This window comes from Zonotrichia albicollis, chromosome 23 (genome assembly GCF_047830755.1).
Source record: "Zonotrichia albicollis isolate bZonAlb1 chromosome 23, bZonAlb1.hap1, whole genome shotgun sequence".
In the NCBI taxonomy this organism is placed as follows: domain Eukaryota; kingdom Metazoa; phylum Chordata; class Aves; order Passeriformes; family Passerellidae; genus Zonotrichia; species Zonotrichia albicollis.
In genome coordinates this window covers 1284053-1309254 of record NC_133841.1, presented here as the reverse complement: position 1 = coordinate 1309254, position 25202 = coordinate 1284053, and the positions used below count along the sequence as shown (strand labels likewise).

At 66.4% G+C, this 25202-nt stretch overlaps 2 protein-coding genes and 1 long non-coding RNA gene across 9 annotated transcripts; 2 read left to right on the top strand and 1 right to left on the bottom strand.

The window, feature by feature from the left end:
• The first annotated feature begins 73 nt into the window (after positions 1-73).
• Positions 74-20021, top strand: HDAC5 (histone deacetylase 5). Of its 5 annotated transcripts, none has more exons than XM_074557869.1 (27): positions 74-228; positions 1538-1651; positions 3773-3847; positions 5664-5878; positions 6720-6849; positions 6938-7052; positions 7151-7278; positions 7385-7516; positions 8247-8353; positions 8563-8688; positions 9256-9490; positions 10539-10732; positions 11000-11257; positions 11497-11647; positions 12929-13062; positions 13143-13263; positions 14273-14322; positions 14393-14500; positions 15301-15356; positions 15448-15535; positions 15615-15734; positions 15820-15917; positions 16684-16802; positions 16876-17009; positions 17198-17282; positions 17707-17860; positions 18655-20021. In XM_074557869.1, the coding sequence occupies exons 1-27, from the start codon at positions 132-134 to the stop codon at positions 18692-18694; spliced, it is 3384 nt and encodes a 1127-aa protein (XP_074413970.1). In that variant the 5' UTR covers positions 74-131; the 3' UTR covers positions 18695-20021. The 5 variants fall into 5 exon arrangements, with proteins under 5 accessions (XP_074413970.1, XP_074413968.1, XP_074413967.1 ...); XM_074557867.1 differs by having other exon boundaries at positions 8560-8688; XM_074557866.1 differs by having other exon boundaries at positions 6717-6849.
• LOC141731556 (uncharacterized) lies at positions 11674-12546 on the top strand. The gene is made up of 2 exons (XR_012583612.1): positions 11674-11883; positions 12130-12546. It is a non-coding gene; the product is annotated as an uncharacterized LOC141731556 (long non-coding RNA).
• LOC102066935 (glucose-6-phosphatase 3) lies at positions 19175-25178 on the bottom strand. Of its 3 annotated transcripts, XM_074557872.1 has the most exons (8): positions 25029-25178; positions 24172-24413; positions 23387-23493; positions 23146-23236; positions 22731-22849; positions 22504-22595; positions 21104-21636; positions 20870-21036 (listed from the first exon to the last, which is right to left on the bottom strand). In XM_074557872.1, exons 1-8 carry the CDS (start codon positions 25044-25046, stop codon positions 21006-21008), a joined length of 1233 nt encoding a protein of 410 aa, XP_074413973.1. In that variant the 5' UTR covers positions 25047-25178; the 3' UTR covers positions 20870-21005. The 3 variants fall into 3 exon arrangements, with proteins under 3 accessions (XP_074413972.1, XP_074413973.1, XP_074413974.1); XM_074557871.1 differs by having other exon boundaries at positions 19175-21636; XM_074557873.1 differs by lacking the exon at positions 20870-21036 and having other exon boundaries at positions 21145-21636; positions 22504-22645.
• Positions 25179-25202: the final 24 nt, after the last annotated feature.

Below are 25202 nucleotides of genomic sequence, written 5' to 3'. Positions count from 1 at the left end.
GGCCCCTTTAAGGCCCGAATAGGCTCCGCCCCTCGTTAGGCACCGCCCCTTTAAGGGGGGAGGGGCTCCGCGCGCGCGGGGCTATTTTTAGTGCCGGGCGCCGTCACGTGACCGCGGAGTGACGTCACCGAATGTTGTTGTCGGGGCGGGCGGGGCCGCGCGGCGAAGATGGAGGAGGAGGCGGGGGGGCGGCGGGGCGCGCGCCGGGCGGCACCGGGGGGACCCCAGGTACGGGCGGCACCGGGGGTGCACCGGGGGGACACCGGGGCGGCCGCATCGGGGCGGGGACCCGCGCCGGGGGGGGCTCCGCGGGGTGCGGGAACCCCGGGGGGGCTCCGTGCGGCGGAGGGGGGGCTGCGATCCCGGAGCTCCGGTGCGGTTCGGGGCCGGGATGGGGGGGGTCTGTGCAATGGGGGTGCGGTTCGGGGGGCGCGGGGTGCCCCATTGCATTCCTGGGGCGCGCCGTGCGGAGCGGAGGGGCCGCATGGGGACCCCCGTGCGGGTTTGGGGGGGCTGCAGCGGGGGGAGCCGTGCGCGGGTCCGGGGCTGCAGCGGCACCGCGGGAGGGGGAGCGGTGGGGTCCCGGTGTGCTCGGGGAGGGGCTCCGGTGAGGGGGGGGGTCCGCTGCGGGTCGTGGGGGCTGCACTGGGGGTCCCGGTGCGATCCGGGGCGGGGGCTGCAGGAGGGGACCCCGGTGCGGGTGGGGGGCTCCTGTGCATTCCGGGGTCCCGGTGCGGCTCCAGGGGGGAGCGCCCGTGCAACGGGGGGGCCCTGCAGCCTGGAGGGGTCCCGCGCAGTTCGGGGGAGCCCCGCAGTTTGGGGGGTCCCGCTGCCATCGGGGGGTCCCGCTGCGGTTCGGCGGGGCCCCGCAATGAGCGGTCCCGGCGCGGCTCGGGGGGCGCGGTGCGGTTCGGGGGTCCCGGTGCGATGATGGGCCGTGCACGGTGCAGCGGGGGGGTCCCGGTGCTCTCGGGGGGCTCTGGGGCTCCCGCAGTGTCGGGGGGCCCGTGCGCGGCACGGCGGCGGCTCCGCAGCGCGGCCGGGGGGGCCGGGGGGGCCCCGCTGCACCGCGCCGGGCTCGGCGCTGCCGGCGGCGCCGCTGCCGTGTGTCCCCCCCCCGCCCGTGGGGTCCGTCCCGCCGCGTGGCCCTCGCGGGTGACGCCCCCAGACCCCGATCTCGGGGTGACGCCTCGGTTTGGGGGGGCTGCAGGTGGGGGGGTCAGCGTGTGTCCCCCCTCCAGCCGTGTCCTTATGGGGGTCCCATCCGTGTCCCCGTGGGGTGGCATGGCCGGGGGTCGTTCCCCGTTATCCCGCGGTCCCCCCCTTTTCCTGCAGAGCTTTGTCTAACTCTGCCGACCCCCAGATCCCTTCTGGGGGTGCCCCCAGCCCCCCCATCCCGGGGAACACCGGTGGGGAGGGAGGGGCCGCATCCTGCCCTGGGTGGGTGCTCGGGGGGCTCGGTGCGGTCTCAGACCCCCCTTTTGCTGCGGGGGGAGTTTCGGGGGTCCCGCGGTGCTGACAGCGCTTGGTCCCGCAGGGCTCCCGGGCGGCGCGGGCACAGCCCCGGTGCCCCGGCCGGCGCTGACGGACACGCGGCTCTGCGAGCCCCCCCGGCACCCGCGGGCCACCATGGACCCCCAGAGCGACGCAGGTGAGAGCCCGAGGGGGGCTGTGCCCTTCTGGGCACCGCCGTGTCCGCCCTGGGCACTGCCCTGGGGCACCGCCGTGTCCCCTATCCCTGCTGTGGCACCCAGCAGGTATTGGGGTACCGGGGGGCTCCAGTAGCGTTCTGCCCACCGGGGAACATCTGCCCCAAACCGGGGTACCGGGGGGCACCCCCTGTCCCGGTTTTCCCAGCCCGTGCCGCCGCCGCCCCGCTGGGAGGGGAAACTGAGGCACGGCCGGCGGCCCCGTCGTGGCGCGGCTCACACGTGGCTCTTTATGGCACCGGGGGCGGGTCCCCGCGGCCCCCCAGGGGTGCCACGCGTGGGGACAGGGACAGCCGGCCGTGCTGGCCGCCGGGGCCGTGCCCGCGCTGTCCCGCCCTGTAATTATCCCGGGGGGAGCTCCGGCGACATCTGGGCGCGCTGGTGTCCCCCCCGCTCCCCGCCCTCCCCGAGGGGACACGCGGCAGCGCCGACACCGCAGGGAAAACTGAGGCACGGGGCGGGGGCCGTGTGTCCCCTCTGTCCCCGGCCACCCCCCCCGGGTCCCCGCCGGTATTTGTGGAGCGGCCGCGGGGCTGGAGCGCGGCCCGGCCGTGCCTGGCACGGGGCTGGCACGCGGCGCGGTGGCACGGGGACACGGCCGGGCCACCTCTGCCATCCCCGGCCGCTTTTCTCGGGGTCCCCTCCCGCCTTTGGGGCTGTCTGGAGGGGGTTTGGGGACCCCTTGGAGGTGCCGGGATGTGGCAGAGGCCACCGCTGTGCTCAGCGGTCCCCATCCAAACACTGGGGGTCCCCAATGGGCCCCTGGGAGTCCCCAATCACCCCCTAGGGGCTCCATGACCCCCCCAGGGCTCCTTTTCCCAGCCCCATCCCAGAACCGGGGGGGTCCCATGGGTGCTGGTTCCATCTCAGGGTGCACCCCTCTCCGTCCTGGAGTTCTGGGGGTCCCCACTGCTCCCCCAACACCCCCGAGGGTTCTCCATGTGTGCCACCACCTCTGGGGGGGCTCTGCGGCCCGGGCCCCCCCCGTGCCCTGCCATGGGAGCCGGGAGAGGAGCCCGGCTGGGATTTGGGGTGCAGCCCCGGGAAGGGGTCCGGGAGCCGGGCGGGCCCGTTGCCGTTCCCGCGGCCTCCCGGCCGCCGGCAGCACCAGAAATAACCGGGCTGACGTCAAGGCCCGAAGCACCCCGGGGGGGGCAGCGGGGGGGGGGGGGGGCGCGGGGTGTCCCAGAAATATCCCGGCTATTAAAAGGCTTGGCTCGGGATTAACGCCTGGTAAATAAACGTGGCGCTGCCGGGGGGGGGGTTACGCACGGTCTGGGCGCCATGGGGGGGGTCCCCGTGGGTGAAAAGGGGGGGGATTCCACACCCCAGCACGGTGTCACCCCCTCCTGCTCAGGATTGTCCCTGCAGAGCCGCTTGGGGACAGCGATCCATTGGGAATTGTGCTGGGCTGGCAGCTGTGCCCCCCACCCAGCCCCTCTTGGGGGGTCCTGTTGGGGGTCTGCAGTGGGATGGGGGGGGGTCCTTCGGCCTTCACGTTCCCAAAATGGGGTTAATCCCCCTCCCACATCCCCGGCACATCCCAGCTTTGGTTCCGGCAGCGCTGATTAACGCGGATTAACGTCCCTGGTAATTAGCGGGATGTGGGGGGTGCCATGGAGCTGGGGGGTCCTGGGGACCCCAAACCTCCACAGCCAGGCCAGCCCGTGCCCCCCCAGCCCGCGGGGCAGTTCTGGGGTGCAGCGGGGTCTGGGGGGGCAGGGACAGAGCGCATCCCCTGCCGGGATCTGCCGTGGCCCCCCCGGCACAATTCCCTATTTATAGCCGGCTCCTCCCGTGCTGTAGCCGGCTATTTCCAGGCGCCACAGAGAATAGCCTGGATTGGGGGGGGGGCGTGGGTGAGGGGGGGCCCCTCGGCCCTGCCCTGCCTGCAGTGGGGGGGCTGCATTGGCTCCCGTCACCCCAAAACCCAGGGATGCTCTGTGACCCCCCCAGTCCCACCCGCCGGGAAGGGATTTGGGGGGCTGCGGTTGGGTTTGGGGATGCAGATGCCCCCTCCCCATTCCCAGCCCGTTCAGGGGGTCCCGGGTGTCTCTCTGCAGAGGGGGGGTCCGGCCGTGAGCCCCCGCTGGAGCTGCTGCCCCGTGTCCCCCTGCACGCTGCCCTGCCCGCCCCAGGTGAGTGGGGGCGGCCCCCCGTGCCCCCCAAACCCGATGACACCCCCTAAAGGTGTGCAAGGGGGGAGCTGCTGTTCAGGTGTGTAAGAGGAAGAGCCCTCCCTTGCACAAATGCGTGTGCAAGGACAGCTGCTGCAGCCCTGGGGGTGCTGCCCCCGTGCCCCCATTCCGTGGGACACCCCCATTGTGCCCACGGGGGCCTCTCTATTTGGGGGGTCCCGGTCAGCAAGGGGTTAAACCCCCGTGTCTCTCAGGGGGGCTGCAGGTGGGGTGTGCCCCCACCCCAAAGCCCCCACTGACCCCCAAGTGCCCCCTTGGCACCTCGGGGTTGTTTTTACCCCCACCCTCGAGCGGGCTGGGTGCTGAGACCCCCCCCCCATTGCACCCCGATATCCCTCGGGGCCCTTTGGGGACCCCCGTTTTGGGGGGGGGGGCTACCAAGAGTACCCCCAAATACCCCCGGGAGAGCCAAACCCTGGGGTTGGATGGGGCTGGGGGTGGTCGTGATATGGGGGTGCTGCTTCTCCTGGCGGGGGGGGGTCTGGCTCTTTTTGGGGGGGCTGCAGGAGTACCCTGGTGTACCCCCAAATACCCCTTGGAAAAGCAAACCCCGGGATTGCACTGGGGGGGCTGGATGGGATATGGGGGTGCTGCTTCTCCTGGGGGGCTCTGTGGTATTGGGGGACTCTGGCTGTCCTGGGGAAGGGTCTGGATCTTTTTGGGGGGGCTGCAGGAGTACGCCGGTGTACCCCCAAATACCCCTGGGAAAAGCAAACCCTGGGATTGCACTGGGGGGGCTGGATGGGATATGGGGGTGCTGCTTCTCCTGGGGGAAGGGGGGGTCTGGCTGTCCCTGGGGTTGTCTGTCTGTCCTGGGGGGGTCTGTCTGTCCTTGGGGGGGGGTCCGTGCCCCCCCTCCGTGCCCGGTGACGTCCGTGGGTCCGCGCGGGGACACGTCAGTGCCCGTCAGTGCCCGGGGGAGGGGGCTGGGCTGGGATTGGGGGGGGGGCTCATTGACATGCACCGCGTGCCCCCCCCCCCGCCCATTGCCCGCCCCCGCCTTCCTGTGTGCGTGGGGCCGCCCCCCCCTCCCCCTGATCCTGCGTGTCCCATCCCCCCCCTGTCCGTGCCCCCCCCCCGCCGGTGGGTGTGGGGGGGATTTTGGGGGGTGGGTATTTGTGTGGGGGGGTCGGTGTGTGCTGCAGATGGAGGGGTTTGGATTGGGTGGGGGCTCCCCGGTTTTATTTGGGGGGGGGGTCTAACTGAGGTGGTGCTTGATCTAGGGGGATGGGGCTGGGGGGAGACCCTCGAGGGCTTCCTTGACACCCCCAACCCCCAGAACCCACCCCAAACCACCGGTGACCCCCCCTTCAATGAGTCCCACCCCCCCAAAGCATCACCCCCGGGACACCCCCAAACCACTCTGAGCTCACCCCAAAGCTGCCCCTCGAACCCCCCCAGCCCCCTCCATCCCCCCCAGGCTGTCCCCATCCCGTTTCCCCCCCGACCCAGTGTCCCCATGGAGATGGAGGGGTTTGCATTGGGTTGGGGACCCCCCCCCCCGTTTTATTTTTTGTGGGGGTCGATGCAGGGGGATGGGGCTTGGGGGAGACCCTTGAGGGCTTCCTTGATGCCCCCAGAACCCACCCCAAACCACCACTGACCCCCCCCCCATCCTTGGAACACCCCGCCAAAACATCACCCCCGGGACACCCCCAAACCACTCTGAGCTCACCCCAAAGCTGCCCCTCGAACCCCCCCCCCCAGCCCCCTCCATCCCTCCCGGGCTGTCCCCATCCCATTTTTTCCCTCGCAGCGTGTCCGGCAGGGCCGGAGGGGCCGGAGGGGCCGGGGCCCGAGGCGGGGGTGGACGCGGGGCTGGCGGCGGCGCGGGAGCAGCAGCTGCAGCGGGAGCTGGTGGCCCTGAAGCAGCAGCAGCAGCTCCAGAAGCAGCTGCTCTTTGCCGAGTTCCAGAAGCAGCACGAGCACCTCACCCGCCAGCACCAGGTGCAGCTCCAGAAGCACCTCAAGGTGGGTGGGGGGGGGGTGTGGATGGGGCTGGGGAGGGGGGATCTGGGGGGATGAAGATGGGGGGTGTCACCCATTGGGGGGGATGGAAATGGGAAGAGGGATACTGGGGGTGATGGAGATGTGGGGTGTCACCAGTCTGGAGGGGGTGGGGTTATTGGAGGGGTATTGGGGATAATGGAGATGTGGGGTGTCACCAATTTGGGGGGATGCTGGGGATGATGGAGATGTGGGGTGTCACCAATTTGGGGGGGATACTGGGGATGATGGAGATGTGGGGTGTCACCAGTTTGGGGGGATGGAACTGGGGAGAGGGATACTGGGGATGATGGAGATGTGGGGTGTCACCAGTCTGGGACTAATGGGGCTTTTGGAGGGGCACTGAGGATGATGGAGATGTGGGGTGTCACCAGTTTGGGGGGATGGAACTGGGGAGAGGGGTACTGGGGATGATGGAGGTGTGGGGTGTCACCAGTTTGGGGGGATGCTGGGGATGATGGAGGTGTGGGGTGTCACCAGTCTGGGGGATGCTGGGGATAATGGAGATGTGGGGTGTCACCAGTTTTGGGGTGAGATGGGGCTTTTAGAGGGGTATTGGGGATGATGGAGCCGCTGGGGGAGGAATATGGGGGGGGATGGAGCTGTGGGGTGGGATATTGGGGTTGATGGAGCCTTTGGGGGGGATACAGGGAGTGATGGAGCCATGGAGTGTCACTGATGGAGGGTGTGGGAGCCACTGGGGGGCACACTGGGGGTTCCAGCACCTGCCCTCAGGGCTGGGGGCTCGGGGGGGTCCCGGGGCCGTGCCTGGGGTCCCACGGGCGTCGCCCCCTCCCCACAGCAGCAGCAGGAGGCCCTGGCAGCCCGGCGGCAGCAGGAGCTGGAGCAGCAGCGGCAGCGGGAGCGGCAGGAGCTGGAGCAGCAGCGCCTGGAGCAGCTGCAGAGCCTGCGCCCCAAGGAGCGGGGCCGGGACAGTGAGTGGGGGGCTGGGGGGGTTGTGGGGGGCTGTGCTGCCCCCCTGACCCCCCCCGTGCTGCCCCTCTGACCCCCCTGTGCCCCCAGGCGCCATTGCCAGCACGGAGGTGAAGCTGAAGCTCCAGGAATTCCTGCTCAGCAAGACGAAGGAGCCGGGCCCCGGCCCCCCTAACCATTCCCTCCCCCAGCACCCCAAATGTTGGTAGGTGCCCCCTGAGCCCCCCAGGACCCTCCTGAGCCACCTTGGGGGTGACCTGGGTGTGCCATCAGGGTCTCTGCCACCTTCCCCCCCCTCCCCAGGGCTCACCACACCTCGTTGGACCAGAGTTCCCCCCCCCAGACCGGCAGCCCGGGGACCCCCCCGTCCTACAAGCTCCCCCTCCTCGGCACCTACGACGGCCGGGACGATTTCCCGCTCCGCAAAACCGGTGGGTGGTGGTGACACGGTGACACTCCTGGTGGTGGTGACACGGTGACACTCCTGGTGGTGACACGGTGACGCTCCTGGTGGTGGTGACACCTTTGTGTCCCCAGCGTCCGAGCCCAACCTGAAGGTGCGCTCGCGGCTGAAGCAGAAGGTGGCGGAGCGGAGGAGCAGCCCCCTCCTGCGGCGCCGCGACGGCTCCGTGCTCAGCGCCTTCCGCAAGCGCCACGTGGAGATCACCGGTGCGTGCTGGGGACAATGGGGACGCTGCGGGGACACGGGCTGGGCTCCCTCACCCAGTGCTTCTCCAGAGCCCCCGTGGCCTCTCGCGCTGGGGTGACACGCGTGACACGTGAGGTGTCAGGGTGTGACACACTGTGTGACAGAGGGCAAGTGTCCCCGTAGCATTGTGACAGAGGGCAGTGTCCCTGTGCCCGTGTGACACACACATGTCCTGCAGTGTCTGTGTGACACAGAGCAGTGTCCCCATGTCCTTGTGACACACGTGTGTCCCACAGTATCTGTGTGACATGGGGCAGTGTCAAGGTGTGATACACTGTGTGACGCAGGGCAGTGTCCCTATGCCTGTGAGACAGAGGGCAGTGTCCCCATGCCCGTGTGACACACGCATGTCCTGCAGTGTCAGTGTGACACGGGGCAGTATCCCCATGCCCGTGTGTCATGGAGTAATGTCCCTGTGCCCGTGTGACAGCCATGTCCCCCACAGTGTCAGTGTGGCACAGAGCAGTGTCCCCATGTCTGTGTGACACATGTGTGTCCCCTATGTGGCACAGAGCACTGTCCCCATACTTGTGTGACACCCATGTCCCCTGCAGCATCTGTATGTGACACAGAGCAGTGTCCCCATACTTGTGTGACACACAGTGTCTGTGTGGCACAGGGCAGTGTCCCCATGTCTGTGTGGCACAGGGCAGTGTCCCCATACCCGTGTGACACCCGTGTCCCCCGCAGTGTCGTCAGTCTGCAGCAGCGCCCCCGGGTCGGGGCCCAGCTCCCCCAACAGCTCCCACGGTGCCCACAACGGCCTGGCCGCCTCTGTCCCCAACATCCACAGCGAGGTACGGCCCTGTGGGGACAGGGGCAGGGACGGGGACACGCGGGGGGCTGGGAGGGTGTCAGTGGTGTCCTGTCCCCACACGTGTTGGTGGCATGTCGTGTCCCTACATGTGTCAGTGGTGTCATGTTCCCACACATGTTGGTGTCCTGTCTGTCCTGTCCTGTCACCCTCGGGTGTTGATGCCACCTTTGCCATGTGGTGCCACAGCAGCTCCTGCCCCAGCCCCGCGCCCTGGCCCTGGACGGGGCCCAGCTCAGCCTCTACACGTCCCCATCGCTGCCCAACCTGTCCCTGGGGCTGCAGGCCACTGTCACTGTCACCAGCGCCCACCTCCCCGTGAGTGGGGGCACGGGGACCCTGAGCTGGGTGGCACTGGGGACCCCGGGCTGGGTGGCACTGGGGACCCCGGGCTGGGTGGCACTGGGACCCTGGGCTGGGTGGCACTAGGACCATGGGCTGGGTGGCACTGGGCACCCCAGGCTGGGTGGCACTAGGACCATGGGCTGGGTGGCACTGGGGACCCCAGGCTGGGTGGCACTGTGACCCCAGGCTGGGTGGCACTGTGACCCTGGGCTGGGTGGCACTGGGACTTGGCTGGGGGGACATGGGAACCCCACAGGGACCTGGAACTCCACAGAGGGAACATAAGGGGCCCTTGGGGACATGGGGACACTGTGGTGGGGTGGCACTGGGACATGGAACTCCACGAGGGGGAAATATGGTGATGCAGTGGGGGTGGCATGGGGGCCTGGCACCCTGCAGCAGGAATGTGGGCACCCCACAGGGGTGGCACAGGGAGACCTGGCAGCCCTGAGGTGGCACAGGGACCCCACAGGAGTGGCACAGGGCCCTGGCAGCCCTGGGGCGACATGGGCACCCCCGGTGTCACCGCTGTCCCCACAGGTGTCCCCCAAGCTGTCGCCGCAGGCGGAGGGCGAGCGGCCGGGGGTGCCCCCGGGGGTGTCCCCGCTGCGCCCCGGGGCCGCCCTCACCGGGAAGTTCCTGAGCACGTCCTCGATCCCGGGCTGCCTGCTGGGGGTGGCCCTGGACGGGGGGGACACCCCCAGCGGGTCCCCGTCCCTGCTGCAGCACGTGCTGCTGCTGGAGCAGGCGCGGCAGCAGAGCACCCTCATTGCTGGTGAGCCCCGAGTGCCTGCTGCGTGTCCCCTCCGTGTCCCCTCAGTGTCCCCCTGGTCCCCACTTAGTGTCTTGTGTCTCCCTGATCCCTCCTCAGTGTCCCCTCAGTGTCACCTTAGCGTCCCTTTGGTCCTCTCTCATTGTCTCCCTGATCCATTCTTGGTCTCCTCTTAGTGTCCCCCCAATCCCTCCCTCAATGTCCCCCTGATCCGTCCTCAGTGTCTCCTCAGTGTCCCCCTGGTCCCTCCCTCAATGTCTCCCTGATCCATTCTCAATCCCCCCTCAGTCCCTCCCTCAGTGTCCCCCTGATGCATCCTCAGTGTTCCTTCAGTGTCCCCATGGTCCCTCCCTTAATGTCCCCCCAATACCCCCCATGTCCCCATAATCTCCCCCTCAGTGTCCCACTGCTCCTTTCTCGGTGTCCCCCTGATCCCCTCTGAGTGTCCCCTCAGTGTCCCCCTTATTTCCCCCCCAGTACTTCACCAGTTTGCCCCCATTTTCCTCCCAGTCCTGCCCAGTTCCCCCAGTTTATCCTGCATTTCCCCAGAGCTCAGGGGGCCGGGGTGGCTCTGACCCGCTGTCCCCATGTCCCCTTAGTGCCCCTGCATGTCCGATCCCCACTAGTGACAGGGGGGCTCTGGGGGGCTCGGGGTGGCTCTGACTCGATGTCCCCGTGTCCCCTTAGTGCCCCTGCATGGGCAGTCCCCGCTGGTGACAGGGGGCCTCGGGGTGGCTCTGTGGGGCTTGGGGTGGCTCTGATCCGCTGTCCCCCTGTCCCCTTAGTGCCCCTGCATGTCCAATCCCCACTAGTGACAGGGGCGCTCTGTGGGGCTCGGGGTGGCTCTGACTCGATGTTCCCGTGTCCCCACAGTGCCCCTGCACGGGCAGTCCCCGCTGGTAACGGGAGGTGGATTGGGGGGCTCGGGGTGGCTCTGACCCACTGTCCCCATGTCCCCTTAGTGCCCCTGCACGTCCAATCCCCACTAGTGACAGGGGGGGCTCTGTGGGGCTCGGGGTGGCTCTGACTCGATGTCCCCATGTCCCCACAGTGCCCCTGCACGGGCAGTCCCCGCTGGTGGCGGCAGAGCGGGCCGGGGCTGCCCGCGGGGGGGGCAGCAAGCTGCCGCGGCACCGGCCCCTGAGCCGCACGCAGTCCTCGCCCCTGCCCCAGAGCCCCCAGGCGCTGCCCCACGGGCCCCTCCAGCAGCACTTCCTGGACAAGCAGCAGCTCCAGCTGGCCAAGGTGGGTGTGGGGGGAGTGTGGGGTGGGTGCTGGGGAGCTTTGGGGCACCACTGACCCCAAAATACAGCAGGGAGAGCAGTGCGAGCAGGGGAAACTGAGGCACAGGGTGGGAAACTGGGGAAGGGCTGGACAAAGGTCTGTGGGGTGGGATGTGTGCAGGGTGGGTATGGGTGTCTGTGGGGTGACTCTGGGGCACAGGGGGGCCGTGGCGTGGGCATGGGGCAGGTACAGGGTGTGGGGCCTCACTTAACCCCCGTGCCCCCCCAGCTGCTCCCCAAGGGGGCGGAGCTGGCACGGCAGCCCCCCACGCACCCCGAGGAGACGGAGGAGGAGCTGACGGAGCAGCAATCGCCCCCCCCGGGGGACAGGGGCCCCCCCGGCCCCCCCATCGCCCTGGTGTCCCCAGAGGCCGGGGACCCCCCGGAGCAGCCCCAGGAGCCCCAGGGCTGCCAGGAGCCGGGGGACAGCGGGGACGAGGCCCCTGGGGACCCCGACGTCACCGAGCTGGGGGTCACCTACAAGCAGGTGAGACTTTGGGGGGCACTCAACCCCCCCCAGCTCCCTGAATCCCCCCAAACCCCAGCTCCAGCACCCCCTGCCCTCCCCCAGCCATGTCGTGTGTGTCCCCTCCCCGTTTGGGGACGCTGCAGCCGCAGCGATGACTCGCGAGGGTCGGTGACTCATCCCCCCCTCTGTCCCCTGTCCCTGCCACCCCCACGCCATGACCCCCCCTCGGTGAGTCAGCCGCCCCCTCCCCTTGCCAGGTGTACCCCGAGGCGCCGCTGCAGCTCTTCCCCGCGCCCCCCCTGGGGGTCCTGGCTCTGCCCCACGCCGCCCTCGCCCGCACACAATCGTCCCCGGCCAGCGTGAAACCCCCCCAGCCCGAGGGGCCCCCCAAGCACCTCTTCACCACAGGTATGGTACTGGAGGGTGGGGGGATCCCTGTGCTTTGGGGTGCTGGGATTTGGGGGGTCCTGTCCCGTGTGTCCCCCCTCGGAGGGTCCCTTTCTGTGGTGGGGCTGTGGATGTTCCTCTCCTGTGGGGTTCCCTTCTTCCCTGGGGTTCCCAATCCTGGGGGGTGCCCAGGGGTCCCCCTGCTCCATAGGATCCCTCTGTCCCCTGGGGTTCCCAATACTTTGAAATGTTCTGGGGTCCCCTTACACCATAGGATCTCTCTGTCCCCTAGGGTCCCCTATTCCATAGGATCTCTCTGTCCCCTGGGGTTCCCAGTACTTTGGAATGTCCTGGGGTCCCTCCGTGCCATAGGATCCCTCTGTTCCTTGGGGTTCCCAGTACTTTGAATATCCTGGGGTCCCTCAATGCCATAGGATCAGTGTCCCCCTGAGTAGGGAATCCCTCTGTCCATTAGGGTTCCCAATACTTTGGAATGTTCTGAGGTCCCCCTACCCCATAGGATCCCTCTGTCCCCTGGATTCCCAATACTTTGGGATGTCCTGGGGTCCCTCAGTGCCACAGGATCCCTCTGTCCCTGGATTCCCAATACTTTGAAATATTCTGGGGTCCCCTTACACCATAGGATCCCTCTGTCCCCTGGGGTCCCCTATTCCATAGGATCTCTCTGTCCCCTGGGGTTCCCAGTACTTTGGAATGTCCTGGGGTCCCCTTATACCACAGGATCCTTCTGTCCCTGGATTCCCAATATTTTGGAATGTCCTGTGGTCCCCCTATACCATAGGATCCCTCTGTTCCTTGGGGTTCCCAGTACTTTGAATATCCTGGGGTCCCTCAATACCATAGGATCAGTGTCCCCCTGAGTAGGGAATCCCTCTGTCCCTTGGGGTTCCCAATACTTTGGAATGTCCTGGGGTCCCTCAGTGCCACAGGATCCCTCTGTCCCTGGATTCCCAATGCTTTGGAATGTCCTGGAGTCCCTCAGTGCCACAGGATCCCTCTGTCCCTGGATTCCCAATGCTTTGGAATGTCCTGGGGTCCCCTTACCCCACAGGATCCCTCTGTCCCCTGGATTTGCCATATTTTGGAATGTCCTGGGGTCCCCCTATACCATAGGATCCCTCTGTCCCCTGGGGTTCCCAATACCTGGGGGTGCCTGATGTCCCCCATTTGTCTCCCGGGATTCCCCACACTTTGGGGTGCCCAGGGATCCCTGTACCCCCGGGGTCCCCCTTCCCCTGGGGGTGTCCGGGGGTGCCAGCTGTGCCAGCTGTGCCGTGCCAGGTGTGGTGTACGACACGTTCATGCTGAAGCACCAGTGCACCTGCGGCAACACCACCATCCACCCCGAGCACGCCGGCCGCATCCAGAGCATCTGGTCCCGGCTGCAGGAGACGGGGCTGCTGGGCAAGTGTGAGGTGAGGGGGGGTCCCCGTGTCCTGGGGGAGGTCAGGATGGCGTGGAGAGCCCGGGGGGCTCAGCCTGTGCCCCTCCCCAGCGGATCCGGGGCAGGAAGGCGACGCTGGAGGAGATCCAGACGGTGCACTCGGAGCACCACGCGCTGCTCTACGGCACCAGCCCGCTGAACCGCCAGAAACTGGACAGCAAAAAGCTGCTGGGTGGGTGCTGGGGGGCTTCTGATGCTTGGGACCCCATCTCTAGAGCTGGGGTCACCTTGGTGCCCTGTTCTTTGTGATCCCTCTGTGCCCTGTGGGTCTCCATCTCCGGGAAAGTCCATGTCCCATGGGGGGTTCCAGTCCTTGGGGTCTTCAAGGGTCCCATGGGATCCCTCTGTCCTTGGGGTTCCCCCATCCCTTGGGGTCCCTGGGGTTCCCCCATCCCTTGGGGTCCCTGGGGTTCCCCCATCCCACAAGCTCCTTGTCCCCTGGCATTCCCAATCCCTTGGGATGCCCAAAGGTGCCGTTTTCCCATGGGATCCCTCTGTCCTTGGAGCTCCCCATCCCTTGAGGTGTCTGGGATTCCTCTTGTCCCATGGGATCCCTCTGTTCCCTGGGATTCCCAATCCCTTGGGGTGCCCAAGGTGCCCCTTTCCCATGGGATCCCCCATCCCCTGGTGTTCCCAATCCCCTGGGGTGCCCTTTTCCCATGGGATCCCTCTGTCCCCTGGGATTCCCAATCCTTTGGGGTGCCTGGGATCCCTCCTGTCCCACAACGTGTCCCCTTGGCTCCTTGTCCTCTGGCATTCCCAATCCCTTGGGGTGCCCAAAGGCGCCCTTTTCGCATGGGATCCCTCTGTCCCTTGAGGTTCCCCCATCCCTTGGGGTGTCTGGGGTTCCTCCTGTCCCATGGGATCCTTCTGTCCCCTGGCATTCCCAATCCTTTGGGGTGCCCTTTTCCCATGGGATCCCTCTGTCCCCTGGTGTTCCCAATCCCTTGGGATGCCCTTTTCCCATGGGCTCACCCTGTCCCCTGGGATTCCCAATCCCCTGGGGTGCCCTTTTCCCATGGGATCCCTCTGTCCCCTGGGATTCCCAATCCTTTGGGGTGCCCTTTTCCCATGGGATCCCTCTGTCCCCTGGTGTTCCCAATCCCTTGGGGTGCTCAGAGGCCCCGTTACCCCACGGGGTCCCTGTGTCCCCTTGTCCCCATGACCCCTCGTCCCCGCAGGTCCCATCACTCCGAAGACGTACGCGGTGCTGCCGTGCGGGGGCATCGGGGTGAGTGTGGGGCGGGCCTGGGGGTGTCCCCGGGGTGGCCGTGCCCCTGTGACCCCCGGTGTCCCCGCAGGTGGACAGTGACACAGTGTGGAACGAGCTGCACTCGTCCAGCGCCGTGCGCACGGCCGTGGGCTGCCTGCTCGAGCTGGCCTTCAAGGTGGCCGCAGGGGAGGTCAAGGTGAGCGGGTGGCACTGTCACTCTGTCACCCTGCCTGCCTGCACGTGTCCCTCCCTGTCCTGTGCGTGTCCCTGGGTCCCAGTTGTGTCCCAGTGCCACACGTCTGTGTCACACACACATCCCTGTGTGTCCCACCCATGTCCCTGTGTCTCAGTTGTGCCCCAATGCCACATGTGTCTCTGTGTCACACACACATCCCTCTGTGTCCCCCTGTCCCAGTTGTGCCCCAGTGCCACACGTGTCTGTGTCACACACACAGATCCCTGTGTGTCCTACCCATGTCCCTGTGTCTCAGTTGTGCCCCAATGCCACACATCTCTGTGTCACACACACATCCCTCTGTGTCCCACCCGTGTCCCTTCCTGTACTGTGCATGTCCTTCTGTCCCAGTTCTGCCCCAATGCCACACGTGTCCGTGTGTGCCAGCTGTGTCCCTCCCTGTTCCATGTGTGTCCCTCTGTCCCAGTTGTGCCCCAGTGCCACACGTGTGTCACACACACATCCCTGTGTCCCACCTGTGTCCCTCTCTGTCCTGTGTGTGTCCCTGTCCCAGTTGTGTCCCAATGCCACACGTGTCTGTGTCACACACGTCCCTGTGTGTCCCACCCCTGTCCTTTCCTGTACTGTGCATTTCCTTCTGTCCTAGTTGTGCCCCAATGCCACACTTGTCTGTGTCACACACATGTCCCTCTGTGTCCCAACTGTGTCCCTGTGTCCCAGTTGTGCCCCTGTCACACATGTGTCTGTGTCACACACAAACGTCCCTGTGTGTCCCACCCGTGTCCCTCTCTGTCCCCCAGAACGGCTTCGCTGTCATCCGCCCCCCAGGCCACCATGCCGAGGAGTCCACGGCCATGTGAGTACAGGGACAGGCTGGGACCCTCACCCAGGGCCACCCCCTGCCCAGTGCCACCCCTGCACTGACGTCCCTTGTCCCTTGTCCCCAGGGGCTTTTGCTTCTTCAACTCCGTGGCCATCTCAGCCAAGCTGCTGCAGCAGCGGCTCAGCGTGGGCAGGATCCTCATCGTGGACTGGGTAAGGGGAGCACAGGGGGGACCCCACAGGCCTCGGGGGTGGCCGTGGGGGTGTCCCTAACCCCCGGGTGCCCCCTCAGGACATCCACCACGGCAACGGGACCCAGCAGGCCTTCTACAGCGACCCGCACGTGCTCTACATCTCCCTGCACCGCTACGACGACGGCAACTTCTTCCCGGGCAGCGGCGCCCCCGAGGAGGTACCGGGGGGCTTTTGGGGTGTGGGGGGGGGGTCCCTCCGTGCCCCCCCCTGAGGCACAGGGGGTCACCCATGGCTGTGCCCAGGTGGGCAGCGGGCTGGGCGTGGGCTACAACATCAACATCGCCTGGACCGGCGGCGTGGACCCCCCGATCGGGGACGTGGAGTACCTGACGGCCTTCAGGTGGGGGGGCTGCGCCTGGGGGGGCTCTGCCTGGGGGGTTCCGCTGTCCTGGGGGGTTCCTAAGCCCCTGGGGGGGTTCCTGAACCGCTTGGGGGGCTCTGTCCTATGGGGGGGTTCCTGGGCCCCTGGGGGGGTTCCTGAACCGCTTGGGGGGCTCTGTCCTATGGGAGGGGTCCCTGGGTGCTGGGGGGTTCCTGAGCCCTTGGGGGGTTCCTGAGCCTTTGGGGGGAGTTTCTGAACCCTTGGGGGGTTCTGTCCTATGGGAGGGGTCCCTGGGTGCTGGGGGGTTCCTGAGCCTCTTGGGGGGTTCCTGAACCGCTTGGGGGGCTCTGTTCTATACAAGGGGTCCCTGGGTGCTGGGGGGTTCCTGAACCCTTGGGGGGTTCCTGAGCCTTTTGGGTGGTTTCTGAGCCCTTGGGGGGTTTTCTGAGCCCTTGGGGTGCGTCTGTCCTATGGGAGGGGGTCCCTGTGTCCTGGGGGCAGGGTCTCTGTGCAGTGGGGAGGGGTCCCTGCATCAGGGGGTCCTCTGGATCCTGGGGGGGTCCTTGCACACCTTGGGATCCCTGCACACCTTGGGGGGGGTCCATGAATACCCTGGGGGATCCCTCCATGCCTTGGGAGAGTCCCTGCACACCTTGAGGGCGTCCCTGCTCACCTTGGGGTGTCCCTGCTCCCTGTGGGGCTCCCCATGTCCTGGGGGTGTCCCTGCCCTCCTGGGGGGCTCCCCCAGCGCTGGGGGGGTCCCGAGCCGCCGCTGCCCCCCCAGGACGGTGGTGATGCCCATTGCCAAGGAGTTCTCCCCGGACCTGGTGCTGGTCTCCGCCGGCTTTGACGCCGTCGAGGGCCACCTGTCCCCTCTCGGTGGCTACTCCGTCACTGCCAAGTGTGAGTGGGGGTCTGGGGGCATTCTGGGGGTGGGACCCCTGCCCTGGCACCCCTCACCCTGTGCCCCCCCCAGGTTTCGGGCACCTGACCAAGCAGCTGATGATGCTGGCGGGCGGCCGGGTGGTGCTGGCACTGGAAGGGGGGCACGACCTGACGGCCATCTGCGACGCCTCCGAGGCCTGTGTCACCGCCCTGCTGGGCCTCGAGGTACAGGGGACACCCCTGAGGGACCCCCGAGCCCCCCAGCCCTTCCCTGGGGGCGTGCTGGGGCGCACACCCTGTGTCGTGCCTCAGTTTCCCCTCGTTGGTTGGTGAGGGGCTCCAGTCCAGTCCCTGCCATGGCTTTGGGGGTGCTGGTGGCACTTTTGGGGGTCTGACAAGGTGTCCCCCCCCAGCTGGAGCCCCTGGACCCGGCCCTGCTGCAGCAGAAGCCCAACGTGAACGCGGTGGCCACGCTGGAGAAGGTCATCGAGATCCAGAGTGAGGACGGGGGCACGGGAGGTCCCCAAGGGGTCCCTGGGGCCGGGTCTGTCATGGAGGGGACACAGGGGGGACGTGGGGGGTCCCTGCCCGCTCGGTGCCAGCCCTGTCCCTGTCCCCAGGCCAGCACTGGGGGGACACAGAGGGGCTCAGTGCCTGCTCGGTGCCAGCCCTGTCCCTGTCGCTGTCCCCAGACCAGCACTGGGGGGTCACAGGGGCTCAGTGCCCGCTCGGTGCCAGCCCTGTCCCCGTCCCTGTCCCCAGGCCGGCACTGGGGCTCTGTCACAGGGACACAGGGGCTCAGTGCCCGCTCGGTGCCAGCCCTGTCCCTGTCGCTGTCCCCAGGCCGGCACTGGGGCTCTGTCACAGGGGCTCAGTGCCCGCTCGGTGCCAGCCCTGTCCCTGTCCCTGTCGCTGTCCCCAGGCCGGCACTGGGGCTCTGTCCGGCGCTTTGCCGCCGCCGTGGGCCGGTCCCTGCTGGAGGCGCAGCGCGGGGACACCGAGGAGGCCGAGACGGTGACAGCCATGGCCCTGCTGTCCGTGGGGGCTGAGCACGGCAGGACGGAACCACAGGCCAGGTACAGCCTGGGGACACTGAGGGACACTGAGGGACAAAGGGGGTGTGTGACAATGGGGGACATGGGGGGACACAGGGCAGGGTGAATAGAGCCAGGTGTGACATGGGGGAGACACGGGGGACACGGGGGGTGTGTGACAGTGGGGGACATGTGGGATGTGTGACACTGGGGGACATGGGGGAGACACAGGGGACACGGAGGGTGTGTGACACTGGGGGACAAGGGGGGTCTGTGACAATGGGGGACAATAGGGGACACGGGGGGGGTGAATGGAGCCAGGTGTGACATGGGGGAGACACAGGGGACACGGAGGGTGTGTGACAATGGGGGATATGACAATGGGGGACACGTGGGATGTGTGACACTGGGGGACACGGAGGGTGTGTGACACTAGGGGACAATAGGGGACACGGGGGGGGGTGAATGGAGCCAGGTTTGACACCAGGGGGCCATGGGGGACACAGGGGGACACAAGGGACATGGGGAGGGTGTCCCCCATGACACTGGGGGACACGGGGGGGACATAGGGGGATATGAGGATATGACACCAGGGGACATGGGGTGGGTGTGACACTGGGGGATAAGGGGGACACAGAATGGGGGTGAATGGAGCTGGGTGTGACACTGGGGGGAACGTGAGGGACATGGGGATGATATGACATTTGGGGACACGGGGGACACAGAGGGTGTGACAGCAGGGGGACACAGGGGTGTGAATGGAGCTGGGTGTGACACTGGGGGTGTGACACATGTCCCCATGGGGGCTGACAGCCACTTGTCCCTGCCCTACCCAGGCCAGCAGAGGAGCCCATGGAGGCCGAGCCCACGCTCTGACCCGCCCGGCTCATCCACCAAACCAAGGAACACCTGGAAGAGATGAAAAATACACAAAGACAAAAAAAAAAAAATCACAGTAAAAGAAAAAAAAAAAAAATCCAAAACACACACACACAAAAAAACACTAAAAAAAGACAAAAAAAAAAAGGCAGAAAAATCGAAAGGAAAAGCAGAAAAAAAAAAAAGAGGAAAATATTTTCTTTTTCTATTAAAAGGAGGAGAAAAACACAAAAAAATCCCCCCGCCCGTCCTGTGCCCCCGGCTCCCCGCGGTGTTTGCGGTCGTGTCTCTTGTGCAGCAGCAGTTCCACCAGCACCCCCTGTCCCTTGTGTCCCCCCGTGTCCCCAAATGTCCCCTGTGTCCATCGGGTCCCCCCTGGGGCTCCTCGAGATTTGTTTTAGGGTTTTTTCCTTATTTTCCTCCCATTTTTGTGTCTCCCCGCCTTGTTCCTTCCCTGGCTCCAGATCTGTCCCCCCCGGGGGAGGCAATGGGAAATATTCGTGCCTTTAAGTAAGTATTTTTTTTTTAATGCCTTAATTTCCCTTCATTTTGGGTTTTTTCTTAATTTTCTTGGGTTTTTTTGTTTTCCCTTCAGCCTCCCCATTTTGGATGGGGACAGGAGACAAAGGGACAAGCCCTTGTCCCCAAACCCCCCCTCTGTCACTTTGTCACCCCTTTGTTGGGATCAAATTTATCCTTATAGGAGAGGGAAAAACAAAAAAAAAAAGAGGAAAAAAAAAAAAAACAAGAGGAAAAACCACTTTATTTTCCTGTTTTGTCACCAGCCTGAGGGGCCTCGGAGCGATTTTAGCTTTAAAAGAGAGAAAACCACCCAATCCCCCCCCCAAAAAAAGGGATATAATTTTATTACAGATGGATTATTTAATAGTATTTTTTTAATGGGGGGGCGGAGGGGGGGGCTGGGACAGGGACAGTCATGGGTTAAATTATTCCGGGGGTTGGGGAGGGGGGGTTTGGGGTGGTCCCAAATTAGGAGAGAGGGCTGAGGGTGTCCTTGTCACCTTTCCTGGGGGAAGGACCCGGGTTTAGGGGGGATCGGGGACACCCCGAGTGTGTGGGGATCCCCCTCCCATCCCAGGAGAGGAAAACCCCTCTGGATTTGGGGAGGGGGGATGAGGGTCTCCGGCCCCCCCCGGCTTGCTTTGGGCTGGTGTCCCCGTCCCCCGCCCCGCCGTGTGTCCCCCGTGTCCCCCCGTCCGTCCGTCCGTCCGTCCCCGCTCACGCTCGCTCTGGGTCTCGGTTCGGTATTTTGTAAGATGTCACCGATGTTCGTCCTTGTATAAATAAACTGTTTCTGGCAATAGCCACGGGCCGGTGCCTCGGGGGGCTGGGGTGGCGCTGGGTCCCTGGGTCTGTGTCCCCGTGTCCCTTTCCCTGTCCCCGTGTCCCTTTCCCTGTCCCCGTGTCCCTGTCCCTGTGTCCCTTTCCCTGTCCTCAAGTCTCCTTTCCCTGTGCCCTTGTCCCTGGGTCCCTTTCTTTGTCCCTATGTCCCCTTCCCTGTCCTTGTGTCCCTGTCCTTGTATCCCTGTCCCCCTTCCCTGTCTCTGTGTCCCCTTCCCTTTCCCTGTGTCCCTTTCCCTGTCCCTGTGCCCCTTTCCCTGTGTCCCCCTTCCCTGTCCCTCTGTCCCTTTTCCTGTCTCTGTCCCCGTGTCCCCTTCCCCATCCCTGTGTCCCCTTCCCCATCCCTGTGTCCCCTTCCCTGTGCCTTTCCCTGTCCCCCTTTCTCTCTCCTTGTGTCCCTTTCCCTGTGTCCCTTTCCCAGTGGAGGGAGCGGGGAGGGGTCCCCTTTGTCACCCGGGCTGGGGGGGGCTCTGTCTGTCCCCACTGTCACTCCCCCAGCCCCAGCCCGTGTCCCCCCGCAGCACTCGGGGCTCGGCTCGGTTCTGCTGCTTTATTTGGTTCCAAACGGGGGCGGCCCCGCACGCACCGGGCTGAGGGGGGGTCCCATCCATGGGGGGGGGGGGGGTTCCCATCCCTGCTGCGGAGGGGTGGGGACAGCTGGGGAGGGGGTGGCAGCTCCGTGTCCCCGCGCCGGGGCTGTCCCTGGGCTGTGCCCCCAGACCCTGCTGGGCACCCCCAGGGGCAGGGGAGGGGGTCAGGGACCCCTGCCCGGGGTGAGGGGGGGTCCCTGGGGCAGGGGAGGGGGAGCATGAACTGGGACAATGCTCAGTTTGGGGAGGAGTGTGAGAGTGAACTGGCACAGGAGTGGGGACCCCCCACTCAATTTGAAGGTCCCTGGAGGAAAGGGAGGGTGGGGATGAACTGGGAACAGAGCAGACACCCCCACTCAATTTGGGGGTCCTGGGGGGAAAGGGAGGGTGAGGATGAACTGGCACAGGAGTGGGGACCCCCCACTCAATCTGGGGGTCCTGGAGGAAATGAAAGGTGAGGATGAACTGGCACAGGAGTGGGGACCCCCCACTCAATCTGAAGGTCCCTGGAGGAAAGGGAGGGTGGGGATGAACTGGGAACAGAGCAGACACCCCCCACTCAATCCGGGGGTCCTTGCTACAGGTGAGGATGAACCGGGAGCAGCCCCCCCCTCTCCCCGACACTGAGGGGGGCTCTAGGGGGTCTCGCGGAGCCGCCGCAGGGTGAGGATGAGCAGGGGCAGCAGGGTCCCCACCAGCACGGGCCCCAGCGCGTATCGAGCCGCCACGTTCAGGTACCACAGGGCGGTGTGGTCGCTCTTGGGCAGCTTGTGCAGCACGTCGAGCACCAGCACCCCCAGCGCGGCGCTGCCCAGCGGCGGCTCCAGCAGCCACAGCTCCTCGGCGGCGCGGCGGCTCAAGGGGAGCCAGGCGGCCACGGCCAGCCCCAGCGCGCTGCCGCCCACCCGGCACAGCGAGGCCCAGGGCCGCGTCTCGGGCCGCAGCCACGCGGGGTCCGAGCAGCGGGTGCTGGCCCGGCGGAGGGACCTGCGGGGATCGGGGTGTGACACCCCGGGAACCGCTCTGGGATTGGGGTGCGACACCCCGGGAACCGCTCTGGGATTGGGGTGTGACACCCCCGGGAATGGCTACGGGGCAGACCCCTGCCCAAATCGCTCTGGGATCGGGGTGTGACATCCCTGGAAACGGGTCTGGGATCGGGGTGTGACACCCCCGGGAATGGCTACGGGGCAGCCCCCTCCCCAAACTGCCCAGCAGAGGGACCTGTGGGGACAGCGGGGATCGGGGTGTGACACCCCCGGGAACAGCTATGGGATTGTGTGTGTGTGTGACATCCCTGGGAACGGGTCTGGGATTGGGGTGTGACATCCCTGGGAACGGGTCTGGGATGGGGGTGTGACACCCCGGGAATGGCTACGGGGCAGCTCCCTCCCCAAACAGTGCAGGGACTGAGGTGTGCCCCCTCCCCAGCAACGGCTATGGGGGCAGAACCCCCCCAGGAACTGGTTTGGGCGCAGCCCCCTCCTCAAACTGCTTGGGGATTGGGGTGTGACCCCCCTAGGAACCGCTCTGGGGGCAGCCCCCTCCCCAGGAACGGCTCTGGGATTGAGGTGTGACCCCTCCCCAAACCGTTCGGGGATTGGGGTGTGACCCCCCTAGGAATGGTTCTGGGGGCACATTCCTGGGGCTGGCCCTGGGCACACCCCTGCGGTTTGTCCCAGATTGCTGGGGGTGCCCCCCTCCAGCCTGGAGGGCTGTCCCTGGGGCTACCCCTCCCTGGTGGGCACAGCCCTGGGGGGACCCCCTGACACCTCAGAAGCTGATCCATGTGACACCTCTGTCCCCCTGTGACACCCTTTTTTCCCCATGACACCCCCGTCCCCGGGCTCTCACCAGTCCAGGTCCAGCCCCGCGGCCGTGGCCAGCCCGTGCAGGGCCAGCGCGCTCAGCAGCAGCCCCAGAGCCGTCAGCAGGAAGAAGCGAACCTTGAGGAAGTTGGGGGGCCAGCGCTGCAGCCCCCAGCCCAGAGCCATCCCTGGGACGGGGACAGGCGGGGTCGGCACCGGGCCGGGCTGGGAAGGGGCTGCGGGGATGGGGAAGGGGCTGGGAGCCGCCCTCACCTGCCAGGGAGCCAGAGATCACCTGGTGGGGGAAATGGGCCAGGACGAAGATCCGGGAGAGCCCCATGGCCGCCAGCAGGAGGAGGTAGAGCAGGAACGGGAGCAGCCTCAGCAGCCGGCTGGGGGGAACGGGGTCAGCGGGGCGGGAAGGGGGAAAGCACAGCTAAGAAAGGTCCTGGGGGGCATTCAGGGGTCTCACAGCCTCCTCCCGAGCTGCCGGGGGAGCGATCCTGATCACCCTCCATGGGTGATGTTCACTGAGTGGGGGTCCCACATCCATCCCCTCTTCCCACAGGGGCTCTGGAAGCTCCCAAGGGATGGGGTCTCCATGCCGGGACCCCTCTTTCTGCCCCACATCCCACCCCCCTGCTCCCACAGAGGCCCAGGACGCTTCCCCTGCCCGTCCCGCACTCACCTGCGGCTGCACCTGGACACTTCCTCACTCAGGGCGGTGACAACGGGCCACAGGGCCGCCCCCAGGATCATGCAGTGCCCCGAGGGGCTCCCTGCGGGAGGAAGCACAGGGGGGCTGTGGGGAGAGCTGGCAAAGCCCAGCCCAACCCCTCCCCAATGCTCAGGAGGGGATTTTCCCCCCTCCAGCCCAGCGTTCCCACACCTTTGGGGCTCCTGGGGCTCCTCCCCGGGCCGGGACTCACCTGGTCCCGTCTCACAGGTGATCGGGAACTGGCGCAGGGGGAGCTGCTCCCGCTCAGCCATCCCTGACTCGTGCATCCACCAGTACGGGCGCTCCCCGAACAGGAACCTGGGGGAACAGCAGGGGAACGTGGGAGGGAGCCTGGAGCCGGGCAGGAGCCCTGCAGCCATCCCCAGGATCCAGGAGAGCAGGATCTCTGCAGCCATCCCTGGGATCCATCAGGGCAGGATCCCTAGAGCCCATCCCAGGATTTCCAGCAGAGCGGGATCACTGCAGCCCTGGGATTCAGGAGAGCAGGATCCCATCCCAGGATTTCCAGCAGAGCAGGATCCCTGCAGCCCAACCCTGGGATCCATGAGGGCAGGAGATCCCTGCAGTCCATCCTGTCTCATCCAGAAGAGCAGGATCCCTGCAGCTCTGAGATCCAGCAGGGCAGGATCCCATGGCAGGATTTCCAGGAGAGCAGGATCCCCTGCAGCCCACCCCAGGACAATCCCATCTCCAGAGGAGATGAAGCCACAGAGGATCAGGATCCCTTGCCAGTCCTGCTGCCTCCTGGGCTTTTTCCCTGCCAGGAATTCCTGGCAGATGCTCAGGGGGCAGCTTGGGTGACCCTGTGGAATGCCACAGGCAGGGAATGAATGTGTGCCCAGAATGCAACAGGCAGGGAATCTGTGCCCAGAGTGGCACAGACAGGGAGTGTGTGCCCAGTGTGCCCCAGGCAGGGAATCTGTGCCCCCAATGCCCCAGGCAGGGCGCAGGGAGTGCCCCCAGTGCCCCCCTCACCACTTGAGCACCACGTTGAGCCACTCGGCCAGCAGGGCGATCCACAGGACCATGAGGGACACATGCTCGTCCAGGCCGCGGGCCAGCGGGAAGCACACAGTGTAGATGGAGCCGGGGCCCAGGTACGAGCTCAGCAGCAGCCAGAACTGCTCCAGCCAGGGCGGCCCAGCCTGCAGGGCCACGGCGGCGTGGATGCCAGCCTGGTGCAGGGCGTCCATGGCACTGGGCTGGGGCACTGGCTCCTGTGCGGGGAGTGCAGGGAGATCAGCCCTGATCCCCTGGGATCCCTTGGGGACAGCAGGGGAGGGGGCTGGATCCCTTGGGGACAGGGTGAGAGGTGGCTGGATCCCAAGGAATCCCCCGGGGACATCAGGGGAGGTGGCTGGATCCCTTGGGATCCCTTGGCACTGACTCAGGCACTCGAAGTTTACCCACAAATGACTCCCAGGTTCCTGCCCCAGGGCAGAGCACACCCGTGGCTCCGGGCTGGGGACCAGGGCAGGATGCCGGGGGTTGCTGTGAGGTTTGCTGGAGCTGCTGAGATGCTCCCAAGAGCCACCACTTCCCTGGGCTTCCCCTTGGAAACCTCCTGGGTCTCCCGTGGTCATTCTGCAGAGGGCCTGGGGTGTCCCTGGAGCCACCCTTGGTTTTCCTTGGGGTTTTTCCCCGGGGTCTCCCCAAGGCTGGTCCTGCCCCTCCCTGGGGTCGCTCTGGGGTCCCTCTGGGCCTCCCTGTGCTCTCAGGCCCGAGGCCTCCCTGGGGTCTCCCTGCATCAGACCCGCGGCCTGCCCATCCCCACCAGCCGCCTCTGACCCTCCCGGTGGCGCTGCCCACCCCCCGGTACCGGCGGGAGGTACCTGCGGGGGGGGCTCCATCCCGGGGACCCCTCAAAACGCCCTCCCGCCGCTCTCCGCGCCCTCTTCCGCCTACACTTCCCATCACCGCCCGCGGGGCGGCGCGCTACGGCGGGGCGGGAGGGACAAACCGCAGCCGGGCTGGGCTCAACCAATCAGAACGCGGGGCGGAGCAGA